The 12,313-nt window shown below is 40.5% G+C and overlaps 1 protein-coding gene across 2 annotated transcripts in view; it reads left to right on the top strand.

The window, feature by feature from the left end:
* The window catches only part of ALDH16A1 (aldehyde dehydrogenase 16 family member A1), a 284,302-nt gene that overhangs the window by 80,681 nt on the left and 191,308 nt on the right, over positions 1 to 12,313 (top strand). For both annotated transcript variants that reach the window (XM_073602345.1, XM_073602346.1), the window contains exons 7-8: positions 4,382 to 4,534; positions 8,908 to 9,105. In XM_073602345.1, coding sequence (XP_073458446.1) covers positions 4,382 to 4,534; positions 8,908 to 9,105 — 351 coding nt within the window. The remainder of the gene's footprint in view (positions 1 to 4,381; positions 4,535 to 8,907; positions 9,106 to 12,313) is intronic.

Here is a 12,313-nt window from a genome sequence, read left to right as displayed (position 1 = left end):
TGGCTTTACTCAACATGGGCATTCACTCTACTCTCACACAGTTCAGACCCCTAATTACGCATATTTTTATTGCAGCAAAATTAACTATTACGTCCAAATGGAAATCCACAAAAGCCCCCAACATTTCTGAGGTGATACAAAGAGTACAAACTCAACACACCTACGAAAAACATTTCGCTATGGAATCACACAATCTGCCTAAATTTAACCTAGCATGGAACTCATGTGTAGCACGCTACCCAGTTGCTGATTGAAAGATCCCTGAAGGAAAAAATGTAACATCAAAATTCTGATCATAGTTACATAGTAGATGAGGTTGACAAAAGACACAAGTCCATCAAGTCCAACTTATGTGTGTGATTATATGTCAGCATTACATTGTAGATCCCTGTATGTTGCGGTCGTTCGGGTGCTTATCTAATAGTTCTTTAAAACTATCAATGCCCCCTGCTGAGACCACCGTCTGTGGAAGAGAATTCCACATCCTTGTCGCTCTTACAGTAAAGAACCCTCTACGTAGTTTAAGGTTAAACCTCTTTTCTTCTGATTTTAATGAGTGGCCACGAGTCTTATTAAACTTCCTTCTGCGAAAAAGTTTTATCCCTATTGTGGGGTCACCAGTATGGTATTTGTAAATTGAAATCATATTCCCTCTCAAGCGTCTCTTCTCCAAAGAGAATAAGTTCAGTGCTCGCTACCTTTCTTCATAACTAATATCCTCCAGACTCTTTATTAGCTTTGTTGCCCTTCTTTGTACTCGCTCCATTTCCAGTACATCCTTCCTGAGGACTGGTGCCCAGAACTAGACAGCGTACTCTAGGTGCGGCTGGACCAGAGTCTTGTAGAGCGGGAGAATTATCGTTTTATCCCTGGAATTAATCCACTTTCACTAATATTACATTATGGTACATGCTATTACAGTTTCTTTTTATTTTTTATTCTCTTTTTCTATTTCTGCTATGTTTACTAGCTTTATTGTTCAGCTATCTCACAGAATTAACAATATTTGAGCAGTATTATTGCTAATCTTATTAAGAGTCATGGGTACATGCCTAAATGACATGGGAAGGGGAGCTGGCCTACTTCCCAGTGCACAGTTAAGCTGGCCATACACTATACAATTTTCCTGTTCAACTTTCCTTTAGATTTACCAAAACCATATAATATGAGGTCAAACCTAAACCCTTTCAATTTGTATGCAATCAGACAGGCCCTTGCACTACATAGTTGAAGGTAAATCTAAAGGAAATTGAATCAGAAAATTGTATAGTGTATGGCCAGCCTTAGTTCCCAATGGGGGTGCTAGGGAAACTGGGGCAGCACCTTTCCCTGGAAGAAACCTATGACTCAAACGATTACTAGAACAGATAAACGAATATATACACCATGATATATAACTGCTTAACCATGATAGCTTTCTACTCATAAGTGTTCTTCATTGTTTATTATGTTTATGCTATGAAACATTTTTTGTTATGTTAAACCAAATAAAAATATTTGAAACGAGAAATACTGTTCTAATTTTGTACACCACACATCTCTTTTTTGATCTGCAGTTGCTTCCCCTTGATTACAATGGCCATGACGTTGTTCAGCAGCTGGTGATGGCCTCGGGGATTGTTACGTTCAATAAAATTTTTTTAACAATTTCCTTGTTGACATTAGAATTGATAAAAAGACATCTGCTCATCTGTAAAAGTAAATCCCACCCAAATGTTCTCATTTTTGATGGAATGTCCAGAGATGGCACACCAGTTAGGATTGCTTGGATCCAATTAATACAGTCATGGCCAAAATTGTTGGCACCCCAGAAATTTTTCCAGAAAATCATGTATTTCTCACAGGAAAGTATTGCAGTAACAAGTACAACAATGCACATCTCTTCTGATATTATTGGCATTTAAGGGTGCCAATAATTTTGACCAGCCCATTTTTGGAGTTTTGTGTGACATTATGTCCAGTTGGCTTTTTTTTCCTCCCTTTTTTTTGTTTTGTTCCAATACACACAAAGGTAATAAACATGTATAGCAAAACATGTTACTGCAATACTTTTCTGTGAGAAATACTTGATTTTCTGAAAAAAATTTCTGGGGTGCCAACAATTTCGGCCATGACTGTATATAAAGTATCAAATAGTTATTTACTAATAAACAAACACCAAATATGGCAGATGCAGCCTATTGTTTACAATGTACCTGCAATGTAGTTGCGTAAACAAACGCTGTGTATTCATGAGTAAAAAAAAAAAATTAAAAATCTGTGTTCCCGGTCAGTATTTTGTACCAGTATATGAAAATAAATGCATACACGAGTCTGTGCATGAATACAACAATCTGGGAGCTAGAACACGAGAATAAGATCACACGTATTACGTGCTGTATTTATGGAAAATAATATTAGAAGAGATGTGCATTGTTGTATAAAATCAACATAAGTTGGAGTAGAGCTTAGAGAAATCTGCGTGAGGGCAGAATTTCGGTAAAATTATATATTGACTTTTAATTTAAATATCCATGTGAATGCGCAATATATATTTTGATTTTAGATCTCTAACCAGGAAGCAGTATTTGCCTCAATATAGGGTGTCAAATTCTCTTTGGGTTCTTTCAGACATGCGGTTCCCTCTGAAGAGCAATATGCATTCTGATCACTTTTCAGGGGACATTTGATGGGCGGTGAAGGAGCATTCTAACAACAAAATCAAGTAGGGCTGAATGCTGCTCAGCGATTCATAGGTAGCTTTGTATACTATAAATAAATACAAAATGAATACAAAGCTTTCTCTGATTGCCTGCAGTGGAGAGGCAGGTGGATGGTGTCACAATCTGCCTCAACTAAACAGATGAAGCTTTGCATGCTTTCAAAGAATACAGAGCTCCCTAGAAATGGCTGAGCAGCGCTCAGCCCGGCTCGATTTTATTCCAAGGTGCAGGACAGGAAATTCCCATCCCGCTTCCAGAACACAACGCTGTATACTGTATGTAGCTGAGACTATACAGCGTTTATACAATGCTCCCAGCCGCTGCATCTGTCAGTGAAGGTAATAGTTAATTTTAACCAGCCTGTTCCAAACAAACTTTTGAGGCTGCTTTCACAGTGATCAATTTGTCTTATTGAGCATTAAATCTCATGGGACTCTGCAGGTCTGTTGCGTTTTTCAATGTCCTGCTTGTTGCATCTTTGGTGCATGTTTGGTGCGGTAAAAAAAGCACCACCCTATTGAAATGAATGGAAAATGCACCCGCAGTTGTGTTTTTTGGTGCGGTTTTTGAATTGCATGTCCTTCACAGGTGCAAAACTCACTGGAAACATTGCAAAACGCAGTAAAAATGCATCAAAATTCATTAGAAATGAGGGAAAAAACGCATAGGCGATTGGCCTTAAACTCCACTAAAAAATTGGCGATGTAGGACCCTTTCACACTAATCAATTTTTGATCAGTTTTCAGTAGGAAAAAAAAGCAGAAAATTATGAATTTTTATGGTGCAGTGTAAAAGCAGCCAAAAACTCAACTGAATTGCAACTGACTGGTGTATAGAGTTCTTCTTTTTTTTTTTTTCTTTTTTTTTCCATTTTTCCATTTTTCATGCATTTTTCTTCTGCTTTTTTTTTTTTTAACTAAAAAACTGATCAGTGTGAAAGAGTCTTAAACCTTTTATCCTTTTGTTTCTGTAACTGCTTAAAAAGCTGGAGTTCAGCCTTAGGGCCAATTTACACTGACTTACGCTAAAATGTATGGAAAATGCATATGCATTTCCATCCATATTAGACGTGTTTTAACGAGCACTGATGTCCGTTGATATACATATTGAAGTCTGTTGATATGTACAGTATGTGCAGCGTTCTAGTGTGAATAGGACACATTGGAAATCTTTTGTTTTTCAGATGTCCTCCCGTTGATCTGCGTTTTACAGCCGCGCTAAAATGCAGATCAACGCACTGGTGTGAAGTGCCCATTAATTTGTTAATCACTTGGGTAAAATCATCTAAACCTACCAGATAATCTAATGCTACCCTCTACAATGCTGCTGTCCAAGGGTGGCTACTTTGCTCCTCCAAAGATACAGTTGGGGAGTGAGTGTAGCTACCACTGACAGTTGCAAAGTAAAAATAAAGAAAAAAAGCCTAAAAAAGAAAACAAACAAATGCAGCCACCACATCTAAGTATTGTTAAAATGCGATATATTTCATTTTTGTGTTTGGGATTAGATATGTTTGAAAAAGTCAACACACACACAAACACTCTTTCATACCCCTTTTCTATATTATTTATATATATATATATATATATATATATATATATATATATATATATATAAAATAATATATATATATAAAATAATATTTTATTTTATTTTTTAACGTTCCTTTTATATTGTAGGTGGGGCGCATTCTGCGTAGAGCAACAGCTGGCAGTGGAAAAAAGTTGTCCCTGGAGTTGGGTGGCAAGTCGCCCTTCATTGTGTTTGATACCGCAGATCTAGACAGCGCTGTGGAAGGAGTTGTAGATGCCATATGGTTTAATCAGGGTCAGGTAAGCATATATACTGTATTTACACATACACAATAATGTTTACCTACCGGACAGAAAAAAAACGGGTGGCCAAAATCTGAAACACAGAACTACCTCCCCCAAAAGTTGAGTAAGAAAAGGGATAAGAAAGCCCATCAGCAGAGTTGCCCCTAGTCATTTGTCTTAAGGAAGGGTCAGAGTCATCTGGTTTGATGAACATCAGATTGCTTTATGCACAAAGCAATTCAATGTTCATTAAAACCGGATGACTCTGCCGATCGGATCACTGACTGGCTTTTTTAAAACCTTTTCTTACTCATCCACTTCAACACCTGCCTGAGAACCCCAAAGAGGTTCCAGGATTGGAACCCCTGTAGCATTGAGAGAGACCCATTTTATCCTGCATGGGGACAAGGTTTTCTCCATCTGTGCCTATGGAAGCTTGTGTGTCCCAACCCCATAGGGTGACTGCAGCCTCAACAGATTATTTTATTTTTACAAATTGATTAAGAGAAGTAAGAGAATTGGACTTTTAAATTTTTGCATGTTTTAACTCTATTTTCTAAATAAACTCCGTCAGTTGGTGATCTGTATGTGAAAACGTGCAGTCAGTATCCTCCTGAGATCAAATTAATTACATGATCACCTTCGCAGGGAGTGTGTTTTTGTTTGACCAATAAGCAGTAATATCGGGCAAATGCAGCTTGTTTTTAGGTGCATTCCACTTGCAATTCATTCTATGCAGGCCATACATGGGTCGAATCCCAATTGATTCGTAGAGATTTCCTGCGTTTTGTAATCTGATGGTGCCAAAATTGCTTTCGAAATTCGACCAACCAAGCCTTCAATTTCACCTCATGTTACAGAAAAGAACATTCATGGCTGGGGATCTTATTTTCTTACCAGGTCACATCTCATGAGCATTTCTTTTTCGATTTTTATTTCTCACACGATTCTCCCATCATTGATTAGAAATTGCTTTGTTTTTAAAAAAAATCCAACCTGCCGATCACTTAAATATGATGGCCGCTCGCAAATTTGCCGTTGCTACGGCCCCACTAATGGTCGAAAATCAAACTAGTATTCTAAGGTGCGATTTTCAAATGAAAAATCATTCAGCATTCGACACGTGTATGGCCGGCCTCAGTTTGAGACACTACTGGGATTGTTTGCAGGTAATTACCAGCTAGTTTAGTTGCTTAAGCCTAGGTTCACACTGAATGTGGGTTTGAGATTGTGCGAGTTCTACTGAACTCGCACCATTTCAAACCGGCATTTCAGTCCGACTTTGGGGTTGGGGGGTTAGAGAGACATCTGTGCGGGTTCATGCACAGAAGTCTATTGACATCGCCTCTGAAGTCGCCAAAAGTAGTGCAGGAACTACTTTTGGGAATCAGACGGTGCCGTTGCCGGCAATAGGCTCCGATTTGACATGTCAAATTGCATGTCAAGTTGGCCCAATGTGAACGTGGGCTGGGAGAGAATTGATTCATTCCTATTGGCTTGCATTGGGAGAGATCTCCAAAGCATCTCTGATGTCAAATACAACCTGAAAGCAAGCTGCATTTGCTCATAAACACAAGCACAACACCTGTTGACACAGGCCCTTACTGTGCTACATTTGCAAGTGTATGTAGTAACCAAATATGACTGCAGATAAGGCCGGCCATACTTGGGTCAAATTCAGAAAGAATTTTCTTTCGAAAATGTTATCTAAGAATTTTCTTTCAAATTTGGCACCATTAGTGGGCCGCAGCTATGTCCGATTTTCGTGCGGCCATTGAATTTGAGTGATCGGGCATGTTGGAAATTTTGGAAGAATTGTATGAGAAATACTGTATACTGTCATTGAAAAAGAAATGAGCATGAGCGCAAGAAAAAAAAAATCCCAGAAAGAAAAGAAGATTCCTGGCCACAAAAATTATTTTCTGTAGCAACATGAAGTGAAATTGAAGGCTTGGTTGGTCGAATCTCGAAATCAATGGGGGTGATCACAAAACGCACGTAAATTTCTGGCGAAGAAAATTTGTTCGGCATTCGACCCATGTATGGCCTGCATAAGGATAAGGCATCAAAACCAGATTTTTAAACCATTAAAGCTGATGTTTAATGTGCCTATATTTTGCCTTCCCTGGTTCTTTTCATTACCTATCCTATTAGGCCCCATGTACACGGGACGCTGAGGCAAAGTCCTTTGAACGATTTTTTTTTTTTTGACACCTTGAAACCAGTGTTTCAAACACCCATTTAGCCGTGTTTGCATGCCGTGTTTAGCTGCGTTTTACCGCGTTTGCATCTAGAAGCGTTTAGTTAAGATAACATCAGAAGACCCTCCCCAAGCTCAAAAAACTGTATTATTTACCTATTTCAGCCATTTTGTGAGACCAGAGTGAGTAGCAGCAGCTGAGAGAGCAGCAGTAAACTTGTATTTAGCGTGTCATTTGCCACGTCTCCTGCCACACGTTACGGATTGTCTACTTGCCATGTCACCTGCCACAAGTTGCGGATTGTCACCTGCCACGTCACCTGCCACAAGTTGTGGCATGTCCACTTGCCACGTCACCTGCCACAAGTTGTGGCTTGTCCACTTGCCACGTCACCTGCCACAAGTTGTGGCTTGTCCACTTGCCATGTCACCTGCCACAAGTTGTGGATTACAAAATATATTACAGCGCACACATTCAAGAATGACATTTCCTGCAGGGCTAGTTAAAAACACCTGAACATATTCAAAAAATACGGGGGTTTGGTCACACTATATGGTCATATAGTGCTAAGCCCACTTACCGCGACAAAGTACCCTGAATTAGTGGGTCCTACACTAGTAATAGAATGGAAGATCCTTTGTCTCAACCAAGGGAGCTGAACTCCTCTATGTGGGAGAACTGAAGGGGATACATCCTATGCACTGGTGGCCACTAAATAAAAGGTAATGAGGAGGGGGTGGGGTGCTCCAGCCCAAAAAAACCTGGTCAAGGTCTATTACAATATACAAAAACATATTTGGGGGGCACACCCTACAATGCGTTTAAATTCAAGATGGTGCTGCTATAAGACCTACAAACAGTACAAAATATTTTACAGCGCACACATTCAAAAATAACATTTCCTGCAAGGCTAGTTAAAAACACCTGAACATATTCAAAAAATACGGGGGTTTGGTCACACTATATGGTCATATAGTGCTAAGCCCACTTACTGCGACAAAGTACAAGTTGTGGTTTGTCATTTGCCACGTCACCTGCCACAAGTTGTGGATTGTCCACTTGCCACGTCACCTGCCACAAGTTGTGGATTGTCCACTGTTAAACGCAACTGCCTAAAAATGACTGTAAATGAAACTGTGTACATGGTCACATAGGATAACTTTGAATAAGTTCAGGGGCAGTTGAAAAAAACGTCCAACTGCCTCTGAACGTCCATTTAATAGCCTCAGTGTACATGGGGCCTTATCAATTGGCAAATTAAATGTTAAAAAATAAAATTTCAGTTGTCATTTCATACTTTGTTTTAGACCCAGTGATGTCATCACTAAGTCTCTGTACATCTCTCTAAAAACACCAAACCAATCTAGTTAACAGCCACATTTGATGCGGAGTCTACATAATTGAAAAAACTGAAAACCAATAAAATTGAAATGGTGGCCCAGATTGCCTGGGAAAGAATGTTCTAGATGATGCTTGACGTCCTCAAGACAGGAAATAAAGTGAGCTCTGTCTGACTTGCGGCAGCTACAAATCCACACTGTGAGAAGCTCACAACTTTCAATGAAATTAGGCATTTTCAGTACAGGAGCGGAGCACGTAACGCGAGATGGAAAGGCTGATAGTAAAGCTAGATGTCCGCTTTAACAGACATTGTTACGGCTCATTCACATGTGTGGCAGCCCTTGCCACCCTTCTGAAAAGCAATTTGCAGTGGGGATTGCTTTTCAGAGGCATTTGACGGGTGATGAGGAGACAATATGTTTCCTCCTCACCACCTGATTTAATCCAGTAAATGCTGCACCTTTTGCCCTGCAATCGTGGTTGCAGGACGGTTGCGGCGCAGCTCCATAGAATTGCATGGGCTGCATTTGCCAGCAGTAAAGCCCATCAAGTGCAACATGGTGTTTTATATTTGCAACATCATGTATTATCCAGAGTGGGGAGGGAAGGTGAAACTGCCGTTCTACCACCCCCCTCTCCCGGCAGTATGTGTGAACAACCCCTTCAATTTATTTACATGGAACTGATCACGCTCATATGTATTCCATTCTATAAATAAAGGGTATATAGACTACCTTTAAGCTTTGCTTTGAGCCCTGTGGGTTATGTATGTAGTTGCAGTATTTTCTGCTAGCAGTACCTTTGCTAAATCTATTGTCTTTGTCACAATAACTTGTCTGTTTGCAGGTTTGCAGTGCAGGATCTCGACTTCTCGTGCAAGAATCGGTCGCTGAAGATCTGATCCGAAGACTCAAGCAGAGGATGACCCATCTGAGAGTTGGTGACAGCCTGGACAAAACCATTGACATGGGAGCCTTGGTGGATGAGAGTCAGATGAAGACAATCACTGAGTTTGTGGAAGAAGCTCGATCAGAGGGGGCAGAGGTCAGATTTATTGGAAATGGGAGTGTTTTGTCATTATTGTTATTTTGAAACAAAAATAGGTTTACAGAGTCAAAATTCACCTGTATAATTGGTCATCTGAACCCTGATTTTGTATTGGAAATCCTAAATAAGTGAAGCTAGTAAGATCAGATCACTGTTTTATTCAAACTGCAGTTTGTTGCAAATGTGTTTTCTGACATTCTTTACAAAAATATTCCCTTGAAGCTAAATCAAGTTTGTCTTCCCTTCATGAGGGTGTTTTTATACAGCACCAGCATGCTCTACAACACATTGTAAACTTCCTAACCCATGTGTTTTTTTTTTTGTTTTGGCTAGTTTGATCATTTACCAGCATGAAAACACAGAGAACATACATATTCCATATGCACTCCAAACACAGTAATTATATGCTGTCTGCACATCCCTTTCCTTTCATGATCTTTCGCTTCTTTGTTACTTTCTGCATAGACTAAGCAAAACGCTGACTTTTTCAGAATGGGCATTTGCGTACTCCCCACATGACACTGTAACAGAATAAATTCACTTTTCTAAGAAAAATAAATGCACATATTTTTGCAGGTAACAAAAAAAAATGCATTCTATTAATTTATTTTAGAAGCCTGTAAAGCATCAGCAGATTGTGGGTGCAATCTTAGGTTCCTGCATACTGTCTGTATAGCTGTCCGTCTGTACGGTTGCCACCTCATCCCTTTACAACCAATCACATATTAATTACACAGGTTCTGAGGCTAATTTAATGCAGATAAGGCACTAAAGTGAGTGTAATTTACCAACTTAATCAGCCACACTCATTTAATATATGTTCGGTTTTAAAGGGATGGGTTGGCAACCCTAATGGGCAGGCAGTTACTGGATCACCGGAAGGCTCAATGAACCTTTAGCGTAGTATATCTGCTGTAGTGCAAAATATCCTCATGTGGGGATGACTTATTAACCGTCCAGTATTACAAGAACGGACTTGAAATGTCACAACTGATTGAGATTAATTAATGGAAACCTTGTTTGGAGGACAATAAGGGAAGCCCATAAAAATGCATAAGCCATCCAGTCTCACCTCTAATCAGTTAAACACATTAAATAAGCTGTTAAAGTTACACCTTGATGTCTGCACTCCGCTGTGATTTCAAGTCAAAGATCGCCTTATATACACATATCGCTACATGACTCTACCGTGAGGTCTGACTGCTTGGATACATCCACTTTGATTGATGTGTCTATTTAGACACTGGAGTGGTCAATTTGGCAGAATTAATGCTGTGTTTCTCTGCAGGGGCTTGCTCTCCCAATTATGAATAATTAATGTTTTGTTTTTAAAATGTAAAGAGCTCAGTGGCTCTAGGAGAGAACCTCTGTGTTTGAGAAATTAGATTAAGTTGCAATATTAGTCTGCTATTAACATGCGAGTCCAGACTTTGGTTCTTTTAAGTGTATGACAATGTTGTCATTTTTATATATTGTGTGATGGGTGGTGGCAATAATATGGAATTTGTGTTTGATACTTATTGATGTCCTTAATAAAGTACATTTCTTTATCGTACATCATGGGACACAGAGCCATAGTTATTAACTATTGGGTATATAGGCACCTTCAGGTGATGGACATTGGCATACCCAATACAGGAAGTTCACTCCCTATATAACCCCTCCTCCTACCAGGAGTACCTCAGTTTTTTCACCAGTGTCTAAGGTGTTGGTCACGAGTGAAGATGCGCTCTGAGGAGCTCCGCTGGAGGGATCCTTGCTGGATTTAAACAGCCTCCATAGACTGGCTCTATCCAAAGTGCCACTGAGGCCAAGGTGGATGGTACCTGGGCCTCGAATAAGAACAAGGTTTTGCCTGTAACTCCTCTCCTTGCAGGGCTGGACCCCGGGACCTAGGGCTTTAGTCATGCTTACATTACCTAGTTTTTCCTAGTGGGGTTCTAATACAGGTCCATGGGAGCGGAACCCCAATAAAAAGGGACCTGGTCCTTGAAGGTTTGCTAAACGCAGCCTGCCGTGATGGTTGAAGGTTGGATCTGTCTGTTAAATCAGCAGAATCCTGTGGCGAGGATAAGGTAAGGTAAGGGAAGAAGCCTAGGAACTGTAAAAGTCTACGGTTTTTCTTCCTTAGAGAAAAATGTTGTTATGCCTTAAATCTCCACTAGAGGGAGTATATGCACATACCTTAATCTGTTGTCTCCACTTCAGCTCAGTGTCAGTCTGTGTGTGGCAGCAGCAGCTTGCACAGCGGGGATTCCTCTTGTAGGTAAGAGATCTGCCATCCTGCATTTCTCCCCCCTGGAGGGACCAAGAGGGTTAGGGAAATAAACTATTGTTGCTGCTCCCCTTGCAATACACCCTCCCCCTGCGTGGGGGGTGCAGAGGTCCCGGTTTTCGGCTCCAGAAGTTTTTTCCCCCAGCTCGGCGTCATTAGGCTCTGCTTCTCCTCTCCCCCCTGGTGATGGGTCTGCGGGACCCGAAGCACGCGCGTGCGCAGGAACGTTTTGAATTTTCAAGCGGGGAGGGGGCCAGGTTGTACGTAGGGGGCGGGGCCTAGGCGCTGCGCCATATGTGGGACGTAGCGTCCACAAGAACGCACAGCGCAAGCGCAGGGTGGAGACATTAATTGGAGCAGTTTCTCCTCGGCTGTATAGTGAGGAGAAGTAAGCTGGCTGCACTCGGGACACAGGAGCGGTGGGGCACGTGAGGGCTGCAAATGGGCATTCCTAATATGGAAAGGACATTTTTCCCAGCACTAGGCTGAACTTTTTATTAGTGGCATTATACTGTCAGACGAAAGCAAGCAGGCAAGATGCAATAAAAACATAAAAAACAGTACTATAGGCTGCACTTAATAATTTTAAAGAAAATGGTTGAAATGGAATACAACCGCTTTAAGGGGATATGGGAAATTATCTTTTCCCATATCCTACACAGGTTGAACAGGATGGACTGTTGTCTTTATTCAACCTTACCAACTATGTTACTGGGTTTTACACTGGAAATCAACTGCATGCATTTAAACAGAAAGTTCACACCTTAAAATATAACTAAACTTTTTTTCTGGATAGAATGGAAATATGGATTAGAATGGTTGTCAGTTTTTATTGCCGTCTGTGTCCTAGTTAGGGAGATTCACCCCCTCCTGTCCTGTTTACCATATCATTGAAAGTAAAAGAAAATCCCAAATTTTGGGTTGTCCCCA

The sequence above is a fragment of the Aquarana catesbeiana genome, linkage group LG10 (genome assembly GCF_042186555.1).
Source record: "Aquarana catesbeiana isolate 2022-GZ linkage group LG10, ASM4218655v1, whole genome shotgun sequence".
In the NCBI taxonomy this organism is placed as follows: domain Eukaryota; kingdom Metazoa; phylum Chordata; class Amphibia; order Anura; family Ranidae; genus Aquarana; species Aquarana catesbeiana.
This window is presented reverse-complemented; position numbering and strand designations above follow the sequence as displayed.